This window comes from Neltuma alba, unplaced genomic scaffold (genome assembly GCF_004799145.2).
Source record: "Neltuma alba isolate B1F8T4 unplaced genomic scaffold, ASM479914v2 tig00007209_pilon, whole genome shotgun sequence".
Taxonomy (NCBI): Eukaryota; Viridiplantae; Streptophyta; class Magnoliopsida; order Fabales; family Fabaceae; genus Neltuma; species Neltuma alba.
The window spans coordinates 28,535-47,461 of NW_021634709.1; the positions used below are offsets into that span (position 1 = coordinate 28,535).

Sequence of the window (18,927 nt, forward strand, 5' to 3'; positions counted from 1 at the left end):
TATTGTGGAAAACACTAACGATGTTTCTTTCCTTTCACATGTACTATTAATTAATTAATTATAAAAATGTACGCTGATTAGTCAAGTAACATGTGAGTCAATTTTCAGTTTTTTATTACATCCTTTTTGCCACGATAAAAATAATAATTAAATAAAAATGGTAAAGCTGGAAAACAAAAGTAGTTGATCCTCATCTGCAAACTTTTCAAACAATTTCCAGAGAAAAAAACAAAGCAATACATCTTTATAATCCAACTTCGTAAAAATTTTGACACCACATATATATATGTGCGTGTGTAAGAAAGTCAGTAATATTTTAACAAGATTTACGATTTTTTCTATTGAAATTTACTTGTTTAATTTTTTATATATTAAACGATGATAATTTCAAAACCTAATCCAGGATTAGGTATATGAAACTTTTCATCAATGTTTACTTATTTGTAATTATTCCTTAAAAGTTGAAGAAGGGATAATTGTTTTATGTTTTTTTTTTGACCAGGATAATTGTTTGTATGTTACCTTTTCACTTTGAAAAGTAAAGCCAATGAGATAATGACTGTGATTACCTTTCTCCACTAACAGATTTAATTTATACAATATACTAGTATAATACTGCCTCCGGTTTTAATTATAAGAGCTAGTTGACTAATTTGAAGAGATTAAGGAAAGAAGTTAAGTTAGTTATTTGTCATAAATAGGTGTTGTATTTCCTAAAATATCCTTACTAATCAAGTGTATTGACTATAATTACCATTGTTAACAGGACTATCTTGGAAAACAATGCCTAAATATCAAAGATAAAGTGGATTGGGGTCTTATATTGAGGATCAAAATAAAAGTCAAAAGAGATTCTATATTAAGGACCGGAGGTAGTACTGATTATGAGTGTTTTGATTAGTTATGTGATAGTCCCATTCACCTAAGGTGGCTCTTAAATATTCTTTTGACCTAATTAATTGAAAATATGTTGAGTTCCAAAAAGCCTTATAAATATACTAGTAGTTTATAAGTTTGAAAGATTTTCTCATAAGATAAGCTAAGTTTTTTTGATATTGGGTTCTTTTTTTTAATTCTTTACCCATTATCAATGTACTTTTGTTATGAGATAGATGTTTAAAAAGAACGGTATCTACATAGTTCAGAATCTAATCGATAAGAGATTAAGTGAAATGTTATGACATGAAGTCACTAAGAATGCCGTCTCTCGAAAGAGGCCCATTGTTATGAGTTTTATATTAAAAAAATTTCAAAAATAAAATGTTACTACTCGTTGCTAAATCATTCATAAAATTGAAAAAAAAAAAGGGCACTGCACTTTGTTTGTGATTGCATTATTTCCCTGCTAACCAATGCTTGCGACAAATTGAAATAATATGTAATTGCGCACATACAAAGAAATTTTAAGCACGCAAAGGAAATTACTATGTTTTTTCCTTTTTGATTCCTTTAAGTGCTTTCAAAGTGGTGTCACTTTTCTAGTGCTTGGTGACTAATTCCACACCCCAATTGAAATAGGTCTTCTTGACTTTTTTTTTTTAATTTTCTTTTTCGATTCATTTGCGATTAAAATATTATTTTGGTATAATCCTTGCCATGATTTTGTTCTCATTTCGCAATATTATTGTAAAACTTGTCATCTCAAATCAATTGTCAAAATATGTTTTTCATCAATAAAATTATTCCGTGCGCAATAAGTGTTGAAAATTTCATGTAACGCTTTTTTTAAGGAAAAAAATTACTGAGATACTACAATTATTAAAAAAGAATGTAATTATTAAAAATTCTTATAAGCAGTCTGTAATGATAAATTATGGTGCATGAAATGACAACAATTTTATGTTGCTTCCTTATTATGAAATTTTGTGGTAATTATACTCTATCTAATATTTAGTATAGGACCTAGTTGAATAATTTGAAGAGATTAAAAAAGTAGTTAAATTAGTAATTTGTAATAAATATGTGTTGTATCTTTTAAAATATCTTTGCTAAGCATGTGTATTAATTAAAACCACTATTTAAACATTTAACATGTGTAACTATTATAAGGATTACTTTGAAAAAATAGATAAATATGAAAGATAAAGTAAATTGAGATTTTATATCTAAAATCTAATTAAAAATTAAATTAACTTTTATATTAAAAACTATTTGAGAGATTAAACGAAAAAAAAGACGTTAAAATGGGTCAAAGCCGGAAGCCTCCTTGTTTAAACAGCAAATCCAATGAGCGAGACGTTAAATATATTTGGGCTCGTTCATATGAAGCCCAAAATCTGTGAACATAAGCCGTAGCCCACAATTGCTCTTAAACTCTCTTAAAAAAAAAATTTTATCAACAGATTATTAGTTGAAATAGTAAGTCGTTTTAATTCTGCAAAGAAGAAAACACAAGTTCAAATTTAAGGAAAAAAAACCTACTTATTAGAAAGGTTTTAACACCACAAAAAATGTCTTACAGAAGTATTTATAAGAGAAATTTGAACTTGTAATTTTGCTTGTTATTAGCCCAATTCCAATGGGCACACTAATTATTCTTTCCAACGATGATATGGTATTTTGTTTCTCCGCTTCTTCACTATGTTCATGGATCCAGTCCAGATGATTTTAAGATTCTTAATATGGTTTGATTTTTAAAAATGTTGGCAGAAAATGGTGAGAAAACATTGATTTCCATTTCTGACCTCCATGAATGTTTGGACTCGCTATTAATCTATTATCACTGCCACGGCAATTCTCAATTGCCAATTCAAGGCACCAAACACGGGAGGCAAACAGGTTGTGTTGATTGGCAGAATTGAAAAATCAACAAATCAAAAGGAAGAAAGCAAAATCAGAAGAGGAACGCGGAGAGTTACAGGAGATGGCCACGCTTAAAACCTACCCATCCTTTTCTGGGTCATCTTGTTTTCCCCCGCACTGCAAGCTCACGCCCTTTTCATCTCTGAAATTCAGTGTACCCGATTCTCGTTCTGGGTATTTCCTTCTCTTCACTCTGTTTTCTCTAATTTCGACTGCTTAGTGATATATATACTTACTAATTTCGGTTTTTGCTTCAAGTGCCTGTGCAGTGGGCTCATCTATAGTAAACCCAATCCCTTGAGGAATTCGTCTCTGCGCTCAAATCTCGAGTTTCAAAAGGCTGCGCCTTTGGAAATGGCAGATAAGTGGGCTAACACGGCTCTTCTTGTCATCGACATGCAGGTATGCTCTTATCACTCCTCACTCAGGCCTTACCTCGTAGTATTAATCTGAACAAAGTGTAAATTATACTTCTGTATGCGAAATGCATGCTTGTGACGGGTCTTTCTAGTCCTACAAATTTTTATCTTGTTTGCCTCCAATTCTGCTAAATTAAAAGCTATGCATGTGGGGAGTTTCAATATGAGTGCTAGCAAAATTGAAAACACGCTGGTGGAAGTTAGCCTGTGGGATCAAATTTCTGTCTTACTCTCCGTTCTCTTTTAACTAGTACCTGGAGACCAAATTAAGGACTTTTAAAGGATCAAACTAGAATGTATGTGAGACGGATGAGACATAATAATTGAATCTTGGCGAAAGTAAAGTTTCTCTGGGCTTGGTTATTGCAGAGAGACTTTATAGAAGATGGCCGCCCCGTGGTAGTTAAAGGAGGCAAAGCGATAGTCCCCAATGTCGTTAAGGCTGTCGAAGTTGCTAGGCAGCATGGTATGCTCATAGTTTGGGTAAGCACAATTCATGCCCACTTTTCATTCTTGCCATTTCGTTTTGACCCGATGAACTGTGTTGTTTATGGCTGTGATAATGAAGATACAAATTTACAATATGTTAACCTGAGAGATTTGAACATCCAATCAGAATGTTCTATGGGGAATGAAGGAGGGATAATGGTTCGCATGTAAATGGAAATTTTTTCACGAAACAAGCCTTGCTATGAATTAATTGTTTAGTTGGTGGAAGCCTGAATGCTGAGTGAAGTTTCCAGGAAAGGTATATATAGTTGGAATAGTGAAGAAATGAAAAAGGCAAAGTTGTGAAATGAGTTTTATAATTCGTGTATTTACTTCCCAATACATGTTAGCTTATAAATACCCTGCACTGCTGTCAGCAGTTTTGCACATTTGCTTAGCTGATGTTTGTTTCCATCTCTCTTGAAGAGTCTGTATAATCTCTTATTACTGAAAAAAATAGAGTCTGTATAAGTAAAGAAAATTGAAGAGACATGTATCTTTCATTGTGTTATTAATTTTCAAATTTCCTTTCTTCTTGGGTAAAGTTGCTCCATTTTATTAGAGCAACTAACATAAAGGTTCCAAAGAAACATACTTGTCAAGCAGTTTATTATTTGCACTCATAGTTAGGTCAACAAATTTTATATTTGAAGGTCCAAAGGCATTACTTGTTTTGAGGTGCTTCCGCAAAATGTTTCCAGGTTGTACGTGAACACGATCCCTTAGGAAGAGATGTTGAACTCTTCCGACGGCATTTATATGGAGCAGGGGTAGTCGGACCAGCTATCAAGGGAAGTGAAGGTGCAGAATTAGTTGATGGCTTGGTAATTAAAGAAGGGGATTATAAGTTGGTGAAGACTAGGTTTAGTGCATTTTTTGCTACACATCTTCATTCATTCCTTCAAGGAGCAGGGATCAATAGTCTAGTGGTCACTGGTGAAAAGTTCAACCCAACAAACCGAATTTATTTATGCTTTTATGCGTGCATATATTGAATTCTCAAATTACTATTCTTAGGTGTTCAAACTCCAAATTGCATCAGGCAGACGGTATATGACGCTGTAGCATTGGACTATCAACCTGTAACTGTTATTGTTGATGCCACTGCTGCTGCCACACCTGAGATCCATCATGGTACGTCCTTTTCACTTGCTTAAGAGACTTGCAATTGGCTGAAAATTTATTTGGGATAACTATCAAAGATAGTTGAAATCCTTCTTTACAACATTTACTTATGAAAATACTGTGGCCAGAACAATTTCCTTTTAAGCTCTACTATATGTGTGTTTTATTGAATCCATTCAAGAATGATAAAATTGTGTGTCTTGTGATATTCATCTAAACTTTCTGGCTAAGGATCGGGTTTTTATTACTGTTGTAATAAGCATGACTATAGCCATATTTGCACTATGGCCTAATTCTTGCCTATACGTCAATGTTTCTTGAAAACTTCCCGTTTCACTTCTACACATTTTGCACTCGCTTCTCCAAGGATCACGAATGAGGGACATGTATGTCTTATCAATGAGTTGCTCACTATTGCAAGGGTTGGTTGATTTGTGTTTTATGGTCAATATAGTTCGAATTTCAGGGGAAATTATTTGTTTTTGCAGCTGTATAATGCAGTCAATAGCTTATACATCTAATATCTATTGATCAGGACCCATTAAAATTGATTTTAACTTGGAGAAAGTCATGATCCAGTGGTATGCCTGTGAGAAAGAACATAGTTGCATTCTGGGATGCTACCCTTCCCCTTGTGAATATTCCTTCATGTATCATTATATACCTTTGTGTTGTAGATTGTAGATGCCCTTTAGTCAATTTATTTTTTCTTTTAATTTCCCCCCTAAAAGACTCTGTGATAATCAAAGTTTACATCACTAGATCTTCATAATGGGCAATGGCCAATGTCTTTCTTTGTTTTCAGCCAACCTATTTGACATGAAAAATATTGGAGTTGCAACCCCAACATTACAAGAATGGAGCAATATGTATGAAGCTTGATCTGTGTGGAGCATGCAACTGTGGGATATCTCAGACGCTTAGGCTTTGATGTCTTCAGTGTGACAAACAGTGAAGCCAAATGAAACGCATGCATTGCTCAACCTAATGCCAGTAGAAAAAGTAGCTTATTTTCAATTTGACTTTTAAAAAAGTGAGTTTGAGTAAAAGTTAAATTGAGTAAAGTGAATTGTGTTTTGGATTGGAGTTTAAAAAAATCAGTTTGTAGAAGTGAGATTAGTAAAAAGTTATTTAGATTGTAATTAAGGGTGTGTTTGAATTAACGGTGGGAGAAGTAACTTTTTTTTAATGTGATTTTTACAAAAGTCAGATAGGATAATGTGATTTATGTTTGGATTAGATTTTGTAAAAAAGTCAGTTTGAGAAATTAAAACTTGTTTGGATGACTAATGAAAAAGTTAGTTTATATGCAAAATGAACAAAAAGCATATGAATTTTATTAAGTAATACTATCTCCAATTCTTAATATAAGAGTTCGTTTGACATTAAATTTGATTCTAAATATAAAACAACTATTTATTATAAATAACTAATTTAACTTTCTTAGTTTTTCCAAATTAATTAACTAGTTCTCGTATTAGGTACCGGAGGTATCACATATTTAATATCAAATGTATATAATATGACAATTGTCAAAAAAATATTGAAAATAAAATCATTTAAAATAAAGAAATTAATTTATTATTAAAAAGAAATTAAATAATGCTACCTTTCCACTGTACTGTTACATCCCACCGGTAAAAGCAGGATTGATTAGCTTTTTTCATAAGTCCATTTGAGATCCAAAAGTCAGATTGTATAAACGTTAAACCAAACACTACATTTTTTGAGAAAGCATCGTTTGGCATTTGAATCAAATGTTTTGGTGTCAAAATGTGAAGTAAAGTAAGTTTGTTTGTTAGATTATCAAAATGGGTATGAATTTTAATAAATAATCAAATATGATTAAAAAAATGATTTTACATAGTACAATAAATTTAAATTAATTTAATAGGAAAAAGTGAAATTTAATGAGTGAATTAAATTTTAAAACTTTAGAGAAATTATAAAAAATATTTTAAATATAAAGTGAAACATGATTAAAAAATAAATTTATATAATACAATGAATTTAAATTAATTTAATATGAAAAAGTGAGATTTAATGAGTAAATTAAATTTTAAAGTTTAAAGAAATCATAAAAAATATTTTAAATATATCCAGAGGTTGAGAGAATATTACACGAGAGACCTTTTCTGATTGGAAATAATGAAGAGGAGTGAGAAAAACAAAACCCATATGACATGTCCAACAGTCCAATAAGCTCGGTTTTCATTTCAATAAGCTCCTTATGCGAGCTTATTGTAAACGTACGTTTCTGATAGCTTTTGATCACAAATCTAGATACTTCAGCAGTTCTCCCAAACAGGCTTCAGCAAAAATTAATGCACAATTGTTTTTTCTTTCCTTGGAATGCTTCTCCAATAATAGTTTGATCAGTATCAACAGTATGCAGTAATAGCACAGGATGATCTTTCAAAGATAATATTTTAGAGACTATAATATTGATAGAAATAACAATGGAGTTGATATTCTTATTACTAGGTTTACCAAAATATAACATTTTTTGATTAAGGTGTAAATTTGTTTTGAAAATTTTTCATTCAAGAGTGTTGGGTATTTGGAATTTGTTTGAGAGCAAATATGCCTCAGAAGTTTAAAACCGTAGCAAAATTATCTTATACCCTTAAAAATATTAACATTTTAACGGTCAACGTTAGTTTTTTTATAGTAAAGGGTAATATTACCAAGATTTTAAACTTTTATGACAAATTTATTCCCAAAACAAACTTATGGATATCCAAAGTTTTTGAGTAAAAATTTTTAGAACAAATTTACACTTTAATTCAGTAGTTTTTAGTAAAATACAAAAAAGAACAATTTTCTTGCAAACAATTGTATCACTCTCTAAATGAAGCAAATATCATAAATATTTTGATTGAAAATTTGACACGTTTTTCTAAAAAAATAAATGTATTGTTTGAGTTATAAATAGTATTCCCTCCAGTCCTTGGTATAAGACTAATTTTATAGTATAAATTGCATTACAAAGTTAACTTTATATTAAGAATTAGAGGAGTATTATTTTCTATTAATATTAATTTCATATGTCAAATTGACAAATTATACTCCCTTTGGTCCTTATTATAAAGGGTTAACAAACTAATTCACACAGACTAAGAAATGATAGTTCTATCATAAAATGTACACCGAAAGTATACAATTTTTCAAACCTATACTCATAACAAATTTCGACGAGTTATTGAAAAGTTATTTACATGAGTAATATTACCCTCGATCCTTAATATAAGAACTAGTTGATTATTTCGATTTAAGAAAATTAGTTAAATTCGTTATTTGTAATACATATGTATTATCTTTCCTAAAATATTTTTATTAATCAAGTGTATTGGATAGAACTATTGTTATTACAAAGACTACTTTTAAAAAATAAATAAATATAAAAGACAAAGTGAATTAAAATCATATAATTAGGATAAAAATAAAAGACAAACAAGTTGTTATAAAAACCGGAGATAGTAATAATTTGTAATTGGGGATAAATTAGGAAAAGATTTATCAATGACCTTGTTAACTCCTTATAATAAGGATCAAAATTTTATTCATGACAACCTTTTGTGGTAGGGACTAGAGGGAGTATGAAAGGAGATGAAAACAAGAGTGAAGCTAGTCGATTGTCTAAACTCTAAACAAAGTGGTCCAAAATTTTAGCTACATAACTCAATGGTAAGAGGCTCATTTTCAATTATGATTTACAAAATATGAGGTATGTAAAAAGAATACTATCTCAATTTACGTGAAATATGTATAAGCATTTAAATAAGTCAATGTATTACATTAAAGGAAAAAAAGGGCCAACCTATTTGCTAGCAGACTCGGTATTAGGTAGAACTGATTAATATACAGATTACATAAAAATTAGTAATATTCATTTGATTTTTAATATATGGCCTAAATTAAGAGTTGATGTTGGTCTTATATGGAAGACTTATTTTATATATTTATCAATTTTTTCTTAAATTAACCCTATTAATATTCTTTCAACAATAATCAAATAGGCAATAGAACGAAGAAATTAAGAAAGATGATTAGAATGTTTTAGAAAAAGTATAACTTGTTAGCTAATTTAACTAACATTTTTAGTCTACTTGAATTAATTAATTAGGGTTTATAGTAAGAACCACATGAGTAATATATTTTTCTTAAACCATAAAATACAAAATTTAAACAATAATTAAAAAAGACACATAACATTGTAAGCAAATTGATTTTTCTTTTCTACCAACTGCAGACATATCGGGTACTATTGGTAACAAGTTTTAAACTTTTGAGCATGCAGTATCTCTAGTCCTATTTATAAAATTTTATTTATAAATTATAAATAAGATTTTATAAACAGAATCAGAGGTACTAATTGATAAGAAAACAAAACGAAAAACGTTACCGGGAACAGAGCACTAAATGATCATGACTGAGGCCTAAAAAGTAATAAATGAATCTGACAAAAGAATGAATAAAATAAGAGAACTCGAGTAGCACGAGCGGTTCAGCGAACCAGCTGCAGAGGTTTAAGCAAGTACGCACTGCTTAATGTGGAACCATGAGCACAGAGTTTGTGGAATTGTGGGCGCATTATTTGAAGCCCTGATTGAAATTATTTCATTTAGGAAGGTGTTTGAAAATGTTTAAAAGTTTTCTAAAAAGTATTTTTCTGTAAAATGAGATAAATTTCTCTACATATTTATTTCATAAACCGTAAAAATATTTTTAAAATCATGGTTTGGTTTACATCCAAACACCTCATTAGAGTAATAAAACTATTGGTGATTCATTTTTTAAGACTATGATGCAATAGAAAACCAAGTAATCCCATGCTCACCTTAGCTAAAGAATTGGTTTTAATTTTATATGCAAGACATTAATTCATTTTATTATTCATGCTTGTCATTTTTTTTAAAACTAAGTTATCTCATTTATAAATAACTTATAATCAAATAATATTATGTAAGTATTTTAAGATATTATATCACATATGTTATAATAAAATAATTTATTTAATTCCATTAATTTTTCTAAATTAATTAAGCTGCTTTATATTAATAGAAAGATACATCCTCATTAAGAGAAGAGAGATCCACGTAGTCCAGTGTGAAACAAAAGCGGCAAAGCGCAACGTCCAGACAATTTACCGAAAGCAACGTGGGACCTACTTCCCCCCTTATGTGCTGGCCTGCTAGGCATGCCATGAAAACACAATACCATAAAAGGGCATTAATCAACATATCTTCAAATCAATACTAGTACCATATTTAAGCCCAAAAATAACGAATTAATAATAGTTAAGTTCTTAATCTTTTTTAAAAAAGTTGCAAATATCCATTACAGTTGGGAAAAAAAGTCAATTATAAATTGAGAGTAACATTTAAGATTTAAATGTTTAATTACAGTTTAATCTGAGACCTGATTCTCTGTACAATCTTCGCACACTTACATTGTGTGTCCACAGAGAAAAAATTGTCATCCCCATGTCATCTTTCAAGCGTTTCCCACTTTTTGTTCAATTAGTTTCACTTTTTCCCTTCTTTTCTCCCTTGAACTACAGAAAAGATGATATGTTTGGACTGTTTCTTTAGGGACCATACAGTGCATTACTGGTATCAGTTTTGAGTCTCACCTCAGGCCTATATCTTTCAATCAACACCTCTTCAAACCCAAATGGATCATGGCATAAATCCCTGAAATAATCATCGTCCTCTGCACGTAAAGTTCTCTGCTTTTTCCCACTTTGTCACTTTTTTTTCCTTGTCTCTTCTATAACGGAGATGGAAGCCATGGGTTCTTCTTCTTGTTCTTCTTCAGGTGAAGGCGGAACAATGGCTCGTCCTCCTCTGCTTTCTCAAACCCAGAGACACAAAGGTGGCTTCATCACTATGCCCTTCATTATAGGTATTACTTTGCTCCAATCCATTCATTTCCAAACAACATATTTACTGGTTTTGTTACATTATTAATTTCTGTGGCATAATCTGGTTTTGGTTCATAATGTTGCAGCAAATGAGGCACTTGCCAAGGTGGCGAGCTTAGGGATTGGGCCGAACATGGTTCTGTATTTGATGGGGGGTTACGGACTTCATATAGCCGCAGCCACAAGGATACTCTTATTATCCTCTGCTGCTGGAAATTTCACCCCTTTGGTCGGTGCTTTTCTCGGTGATTCTTATCTGGGTCGGTTCCTCGCTGTTGGCTTAGGTTCTGTCTTCACTTTCCTGGTATTCTTCCTTTTCCCCTTCGTTTTCTCTTTAAGGAAGAAGCGAAGTTCAGTTCACAAGTGTATCTTGCTCTTTCACTGTTTAATTATTGCAATACATAGTAAGGAAGTGATGGAATCCCGCTAAATATATAGCACAATGATTTGACTACTGCAAAATATATACTACCTCCGGTTCTAATTATAAGGCCCAATTGACTAATTTGAGGAAATTAAAGAAGTAAGTTAAGTTAGTTATTTGTAACAAACAAGTGTTGTCATTCCTAAAATATCCTTGCTAATTAATTGTGTTGGTTAAAACTATCATTATTAGAAGGACTATTTTGGGAAAAAATGTAAAATATGAGAGACAAAATGGATTGGAGTCTTATAATTAGGACCAAACTAAAAGTCAAACGGGGTTTTATATTAAAGACCGGAGGTAGTATTGATTAATTATTGCAATACATTACTATGCTTCATTAATTTGTTGACCGATGCTGTTTTGACTGAGTCTGTCATAATCTGCATCATCTCAGTTTGTGCTAATAACTTCAACGAGTCAACTTTCTACTAGCAATGAACAATCTGTAGGTCATTTTTCTACTAACATTAAACAATCTGTAAGATCTTACAGATTGTTTATTGTTAGTAGAATAAAATAGACTAACACGATAACGACCGTAACTGCATTTTCATAAGAGAAGGACAATGACGCAATAGAGAGGAGGAATGATGATTCACTGATTACTACAAGAGAGACCCAAGTTTATGGTTCACCAAATGTTGTATTACTTCCGGCCCTTAATATAAGAGCTAGTTGACTAATTTAAATAGATTAAAGAAATTAGTTAAGTTAGTTATTTGTAATAAATAAGTATTGTCTTTCCTAAACCCATTATTACAAGGACCACATTGAGAAAAAATGGATAAATATGAGAGACAGAGTAAATTGGGATCATATATGTAGAACTAAAATAAAAATCAAACGGGTTATTATATTATGGACCGGAGGTAGTATTAGAATAAAATCATAAAAAATATGCTTATATTGGGATGTATGATGATCATCATGGGAAAGATTATTCCTAGGAATCCTGAAGACTTGAAGCAAATAAGACCTTACTTTCTATCGTACAAAATATTAACTTCCATAGTAGCACACAGGGAAAGCTGGAGATTCTTCATGTGGTATAATAGAGAATAAGGCCTACAAGAACAAGATTTTGGGCTTGACGCACTAATATAGCATCATTAAAGTTGAATAATTTATCTAACTGTATTGTGCAGACTTTAAATTACCCGCTGGGTGAGTTGGCATTCAAAATCTGCTGAGTAATGTTTTCTTCTCTAATTGACAGGGAATAACACTCTTGTGGCTAACAGCCATGATGCCACAGGCAAGACCACCACCTTGCAACCAAGCAACAGAAATATGTAGCCCAGCAACTTTAGGGCAAATGATTCTCTTACTCTCTTGCTTTGCTCTCATGAACATTGGAACCGGTGGGCTGGGTTGCTTATTAGCATTTGGTGCAGATCAAGTGAACAAAAAGGATAACCCCAATAACCAGAGAGTCTTAGAAATATTCTTCAGCTGGTATTATGCTTCAACTGCTGCTGCTGTCATAATTGCCTTCACTGCAATAGTTTATGTCCAAGATCATTTTGGCTGGAAACTGGGTTTTGGAGTTCCTGCTGCACTAATGTTCTTATCAACCTTCTTGTTCTTCCTTGCTTCTCCTCTTTATATAAAGCGGAAACCAACAGCTAGCTTGATCACTAGCTTCTCACGTGTCGTTGCTGCGTGGTATAAGAACAGGAAACTTCAGCTTCCACCCAAGAACTCACCTGGAAGGTATCATCATGAGGAGGGCTCTGATGTCCTTGTTCCATCTGATAAACTCAGGTGATATCAAAACTCCCATTTATCGGACTTTAGAGAATTAAGTAGATATTAGGCTTGTCTTTCTATCAAAATAGCTTTAACCATTTCAATGGGACTTACCTTCAGATTATTTATCTTTAATTCATTCTTCACTTAGTCAAAATGGGAATCTAATATATTTTAATACCATTCTTCATGAATCAATGTGCAACATTAGGTGACACCTTTATTTGTACAGGTTTCTGAATAAGGCTTGCTTGATCAAAGATCCAGAAAAAGATATAGCCCCAGATGGTTCAGCCACAAATCCATGGAGTCTCTGTACTGCACGGGAAGTGGAAGAACTAAAAGCTATCATGAAAGTGATTCCACTGTGGTCTACTGGGATAATGATGTCGGTTAATGCTAGCCAAGGCTCATTTCCGTTGCTCCAAGCCAAATCCTTGAATAGACATATCACATCAAGCTTTGAAATCCCAGCAGGCTCATTGACTGTAATCATGATATTCACAATATTTGTGTGGGTAGGTATCTATGACCGTCTCCTCCTTCCTCTAGCATCAAAGATCAGAGGCAAACCAGTTAGGATTGGTGCAAAAAAGAGAATGGGAATTGGGTTATTCTTCTACTTTCTCCAATTGATTGTTGCAGCAGTCGTGGAGACTATAAGGCGAAGAAAAGCCATTGAAGAGGGACATATTGATGATGTTCACGCAGTTCTTGACATGTCCATAGCGTGGCTTTTCCCTCAACTTTGCCTTGCAGGCATAGCAGAAGCATTCAATGCAATAGGCCAACAAGAGTTCTATTACTCGGAGTTTCCAAGGAGCATGTCGAGCATTGCCTCGTCATTGTTTGGGCTGGGAATGGCAGGTGGCAACTTGGTGGCCACCATTGTGTTCAGCACTGTGGATGACATAACTTCAAGAGGAGGAAAAGAGAGCTGGGTCTCAGATAATATAAATAGGGGTCGTTATGACAGGTATTATTGGATTCTTGTCACAATGGGTGGTGTTAATCTGCTGTATTACCTGTTTTGTAGTTGGGTTTATGGACCAACTTCTGATGAATTACCGAAAGAAAATGAAGAAATTGCTTCAATGGAGGAAGACTTTACTGAAGCAAAAAATGGGGATAACGATGAAAAGGACAAATAGGAGAGGATTGATGGACATGTTGAGAAGTTCCAAAAGTTTCTTGGTTAATAAACCAGAGATCGAATAGCCATGATTGTTTCCTTCCCCTTAGAAATTTATAGTTAGAGATGTGAATAGGCTTCATCCATATATATATATATATATATATATATATATATTGCATAGTTTCACTTTTATATCAATAATCTTGATTGTGGTATGGATGAAATTTCAATGCTGGAGATGAATACACTTTTGAAGGTAAAAAAAGGCCTATTTGTGAAAGATATGTTGATGATAAGGAGAGGGCTTAATTTACCTGTCATCTAAATTAATTATAGCTATAAACTGTCAGCTAATAACCAAAATTTAATTATATCAACAGCATCTCAAATTTAGACAATACAAACCCTTTAATCCTACTCCTATAGTGTTAACCTTCAATGATAAGAGATCCGGGCTGGTTTTTCAGTTTTATCTGGCCTGTTTATTTGATCTTTCATAGGCTTCCAAATGCAAAGTAATATTCCTCTTGTATTAAATATAAAACTTATTTTATAGTGTAATTTATATTATAAAAAAGGTTTGGAATCGGAGGAGTAATTTTTTCTTCCCATAAATAAAACTTCATAAATTATGTCACCGTGCATCTAAATAAGAGTAATTTATTTTCACTAATTTTGCTCAAAAATTTGTTTTCACTAATTTCGTATTAGTAACACCTCCAAACATTATGGCAACATCGAAAATTGTCCTTGTCTATGGATCTGCCACATAAAACAGCAAGATGCATAGGGCAGGAATGTGTAGTATAATCCGAGAAAAAAAGAAGTTCAATTAGTTAACATTCCCTCCTCTCATTAAAATAAGAGGTCTTTAATTACTTTAAATAGATTTACTAATACGTTTTTTCTCCAGAACGAGTTCGCCACCACTGTAGCAACACCATCAAGTCAAATGAATTAGGTAGTTATAATAAATATAACAAGATTTATTTAAAATACCCATTTTTAAGTAGACAGATGTCTTATATTTAGAATCAAATTTAACTCCCAATCAGTTTTGATATTAGGGACCGAAAGGAAGAATATACTACCCTAATCTTTATTATAAGAGCTACTTAATTAACTAATTTGAATATATTAGGAAAGTCAAATAAATAAATAAATGATAATAAATATAATATTGACTCCCTAAAGCATCCTTCTATAACATTAAAATACATACATATATTTATATATCAGTTTTTACATTGGATAAATTGATTTGAAAGAAATGATAAATATAACAAATAAAATAAATTAAAATCTTATATTTATGATAAATTTTAATCCCTGATTAGTTCTTGTACTAAATATCAGAGTGAGTAGTGTACACCTGGCTGAAGTTGGAATCAAAATCATGGACGGCTTTGATAAGGGGCGGGCGGCCGGGTGGGTATGATGCAGACAGGTCATATGCTAATCCGGTATTGCTTAATGCAGGAACACGTTAACAATGTCATGTGAACGTTGACGCGTGGATGATAAGGAACAAAAAAGCACAAGATCTCAACCCTTCTCTCGCACGGTCTTCAATATGCTACTTTCTGCCCTTATTGTAAAAACTAATTAAATAATTTGAATAAATTAAGAAAGTTTGTTAAGTTAGTTACTTGTGATAAATAGGTATTGCCTTCCCTAAAATATTCTTGCTAATCATATGTATTAGTTAGAGTTACCATTTGATGAAATTTTTAACATGTGCAATTACTACAAAGACTACTTTAAAAAAATAGATAAATATGAAAACAAAATGGATTGGGATCTTTTATTTAAAATCAAGTTAAAAGTCAAACTAGATCTTATACTAAGGAATAGAGGTAGTGAATTAAAGAGAAGAACCAATAGGGAGTAATATTTATAGGAAAGAATCATAAAAATTAAAATTATTTAAATACAAATTTAAAAATATTATATTGTTCCTATTCAAACCTCCCGTATTTTCTCATATATTTCTTCCTACATTTTATTTTTCAAAATAATACAAATTAATAAATTTTACTAAATCAAACATGGTTTCTCTCAAAATTTACAAACTACAACCTAAGTAAATTTTTTTTTAAAAAAAGAGAAAATATTGTTCAGCCATGTAAAAATTAAATTTTTATTTTCTTTATAAAAATTTTAAATTTTCATTTTAAAACTCTCACAAAATTTAATTGCAAATAAAAGTTATATAATTTTATTTAAATTTAGATTATTATATAATTTATCATATAAAATTTTTTTAAAATTTCAAAGAAAATGATTTCTTTAAATTTCTTAACATTACATGAATTTTTTATTTTAAATCTGATATAAAATTTTATCAAATAAAAAATATTATACGAATTTTTTTGAATTTTTTTAAATAATGTGTATAATAAATTATTTAATCATCTAAATTTTAATAGAATTATATAACTTTTATTTTCAATTAAAATTTGTGATGATTTTAAAAATAAAATTTTAATTTTTTATAAAGAAAATAAAACTTTAATCTTTACATGAATTTCCATTTTTTTAAATTAATTTTATGCAAGTTGTAAACTTTGTGAGAAATCAGGTTTAATTTAGCAAAATTTGCTATTTTTCATTAGTTTTAAAAATAAAATGTAGGAGGGAATATAGGAGAAAATATAAGAGGTTTGGACAGGGACAACATGGTTTTTTTAAAATTTATATTTAAATATTTGGTCATTTTAAATAATTTCAATTTTTATGATCCTTTCCTATAAATATCACTTCCTATTGATCCTTTTTTCTAATTCTGTTATTTTTCTCCTCTCAATAATTGATTTAGAAAACTTAAGCGGTGTTTGATTAATAAAAACATTTTTTAAAATGTTTTCACGTAGTTTGATATGAAACTATTCTTACATACTTATTTCATGCACAGTAAATTTGTTTTTATAACTATAATTTGGTTTCTGCCTAAACATTATCTTAGAAGAAACCATTGGCTTTTACTCCTTCATTGTTACTCTCACATTAAAAGCTTTTGTCCAATATAATCTCCTTTCTATATCGATAGAACAAAGCCTTTTCTTTTTCGTGCCAGCCATGGAACAAAGCACTTGCTCTCATAATATAATGCCATTTTTCTGGTAGGCACCATCTCGAGCTATTATTGCATGATCTTAAATAACATGATACATTTTTCAATTTTAAATGTAAAAATTCAATAATTACTTTATACAAATAAAAATATATTTGAATATGTTATTTATAAAAATGTTTTCATTTCCCTGAAATAAAGTACAACTTTTCATGATTTATATTAAAACTATTCTTTTAATAGAATACCTCTTAATATGTGTAAATAATTGAGTTTATAAAAAATTATAAATTAAAAAAGGTAGATTAAAATTTTATATTTAGAATCAAAGTAAATTATTTTATTTATTTTTATATTTAAAGTGGGAGGGAGTAGTAGTTTTTCTTATATAGAGTATTATAAAAAATATTATTTTTTTGTTTAATATTACATAGTACTAAGATTTGTATTAATGGATGTCAAGTGTTCCACCTCCCTACTGCATGACTTTTTCTTTTCTTCTTTCATTTTAAAGATAGATCATTACACCATTTTCATCTCGATTTTAAAGATGTCTAGCACTTTGTATATGCACATATATAAATCATTATATATGTGTGTGTATGTACACACACAACATGCTAAGTGTTTTATTTTAGCAAAAATTATTTGTTTAATTTACTTGATGAAGGATATAGCCAAATCAAGTTAATTACGTTGTGATAAGCATACAGTATATTTAGAGTTTCGAGAAAATTTTAGGGTAAAGTAGTATCTAACACTATAATATTATTTGTTTATGGTGCATTCAATATCTTAATTTTTTTTTATTTTTAACACCTTAATCTTATTTATAATGTATCTAGCACCTTAAACCATAAATAAAATTATGATGTTCCATGTAATGATATTGAGGTGCTGAATGTGCTATAAATAAAATCAGGATATGAGATGTAACTGTAAAATAATATCAGAGTATTGGATACAATTTTACTCTAAATTTTATTAAGAATTTGTGCCCATTTGATTTATTATCGCTCCTTTGTTTATCGCAGATTTCTATCAACCAATTGAAGCAAATGAACGTAACTTCGTCTTACAAAAAATATGGAGCACATATATTAATGCGGTCCTCATTTTTTTAAAAATCTAATTCACCACCTACTTTTCATGTATAAACGAGGAAAGAGTTAATTATAATATAATTATTAAACGTGGTTTGACTCATTGTATTCAAAATTTGATATATCATACAAATAAAAACCTTTTCTCCCGATCAATTTTCTGTTTGAAAAATCGAAAATTTCACGTAAATATGAATCTCTTGTACTATTGTCAATATGATAATAAAATAAACTCAAAACATGATAAGCTACTTAAGAACGTAAATTGATTTTCAATATGAATAAAAATAGTTGAAGAATTGTTTTTTTAATTAAAAAACAGAAAGTATGTAAGAAATTAAAAAAAAAAAGCTTACTTAATTTACAAAAAATAAAATGAAGAAAAACTAAGTCCAAAGTTTTTAGTAAATATATATCCTAAGTAATATGTGTGTATAATAGTTCAATGAATTGGCAAAAAACAAAAATTCAGTAAAATCTAAATCCAAGGACATAAAATAATAATAATCAAGAAGGAAGCTACTAATACTACAAAAAATTTGATTTTTAGTATCGTTGTTGAAAGTCTAAAAATCACCACTAAAAACTAAAAGTCGCCGCTAAAAACTCACTGCTGAAAACTAAAAGTCGTCGCTGAAAGTTTTCAGCGGCGACCTTTTGTCACTACTAGATCGTTGCT

At 30.5% G+C, this 18,927-nt stretch overlaps 2 protein-coding genes across 5 annotated transcripts; both read left to right on the plus strand.

Moving 5' to 3' along the window:
• Positions 1-2,744: 2,744 nt before the first annotated feature.
• On the plus strand, positions 2,745-5,981 carry LOC114752004 (probable inactive nicotinamidase At3g16190). Of its 3 annotated transcripts, none has more exons than XM_028940721.1 (6): positions 2,745-2,976; positions 3,072-3,204; positions 3,591-3,704; positions 4,412-4,646; positions 4,728-4,844; positions 5,641-5,981. In XM_028940721.1, exons 1-6 carry the CDS (start codon positions 2,864-2,866, stop codon positions 5,715-5,717), a joined length of 789 nt encoding a protein of 262 aa, XP_028796554.1. In that variant the 5' UTR covers positions 2,745-2,863; the 3' UTR covers positions 5,718-5,981. The 3 variants fall into 3 exon arrangements, with proteins under 3 accessions (XP_028796554.1, XP_028796555.1, XP_028796556.1); XM_028940722.1 differs by having other exon boundaries at positions 2,745-2,956; positions 3,061-3,204; XM_028940723.1 differs by having other exon boundaries at positions 2,880-2,976; positions 3,061-3,204.
• A 4,542-nt stretch (positions 5,982-10,523) lies between these two features.
• Positions 10,524-14,207, plus strand: LOC114752003 (protein NRT1/ PTR FAMILY 1.2-like). 2 transcript variants are annotated; one of them, XM_028940719.1, is made up of 5 exons: positions 10,524-10,556; positions 10,656-10,742; positions 10,848-11,065; positions 12,405-12,952; positions 13,170-14,207. In XM_028940719.1, exons 2-5 carry the CDS (start codon positions 10,670-10,672, stop codon positions 14,086-14,088), a joined length of 1,758 nt encoding a protein of 585 aa, XP_028796552.1. In that variant the 5' UTR covers positions 10,524-10,556; positions 10,656-10,669; the 3' UTR covers positions 14,089-14,207. The 2 variants fall into 2 exon arrangements, with proteins under 2 accessions (XP_028796552.1, XP_028796551.1); XM_028940718.1 differs by having other exon boundaries at positions 10,531-10,742.
• The last annotated feature ends 4,720 nt before the right edge of the window (positions 14,208-18,927 follow it).

Bases quoted from the DNA above. Each gene is read 5' to 3' on its own strand.
- LOC114752004 (XM_028940721.1), top strand. From the start codon at position 2,864: ATGGCCACGCTTAAAACCTACCCATCCTTTTCTGGGTCATCTTGTTTT. The intron at 3,705-4,411 runs GTAAGCACAATT...AAATGTTTCCAG, and splicing joins ATGGTATGCTCATAGTTTGG to GTTGTACGTGAACACGATCC. The intron at 4,647-4,727 runs GTGAAAAGTTCA...TACTATTCTTAG, and splicing joins CAATAGTCTAGTGGTCACTG to GTGTTCAAACTCCAAATTGC.
- LOC114752003 (XM_028940718.1), top strand. From the start codon at position 10,619: ATGGAAGCCATGGGTTCTTCTTCTTGTTCTTCTTCAGGTGAAGGCGGA. The intron at 11,066-12,404 runs GTATTCTTCCTT...TCTAATTGACAG, and splicing joins GTTCTGTCTTCACTTTCCTG to GGAATAACACTCTTGTGGCT. The intron at 12,953-13,169 runs GTGATATCAAAA...TTATTTGTACAG, and splicing joins GTTCCATCTGATAAACTCAG to GTTTCTGAATAAGGCTTGCT.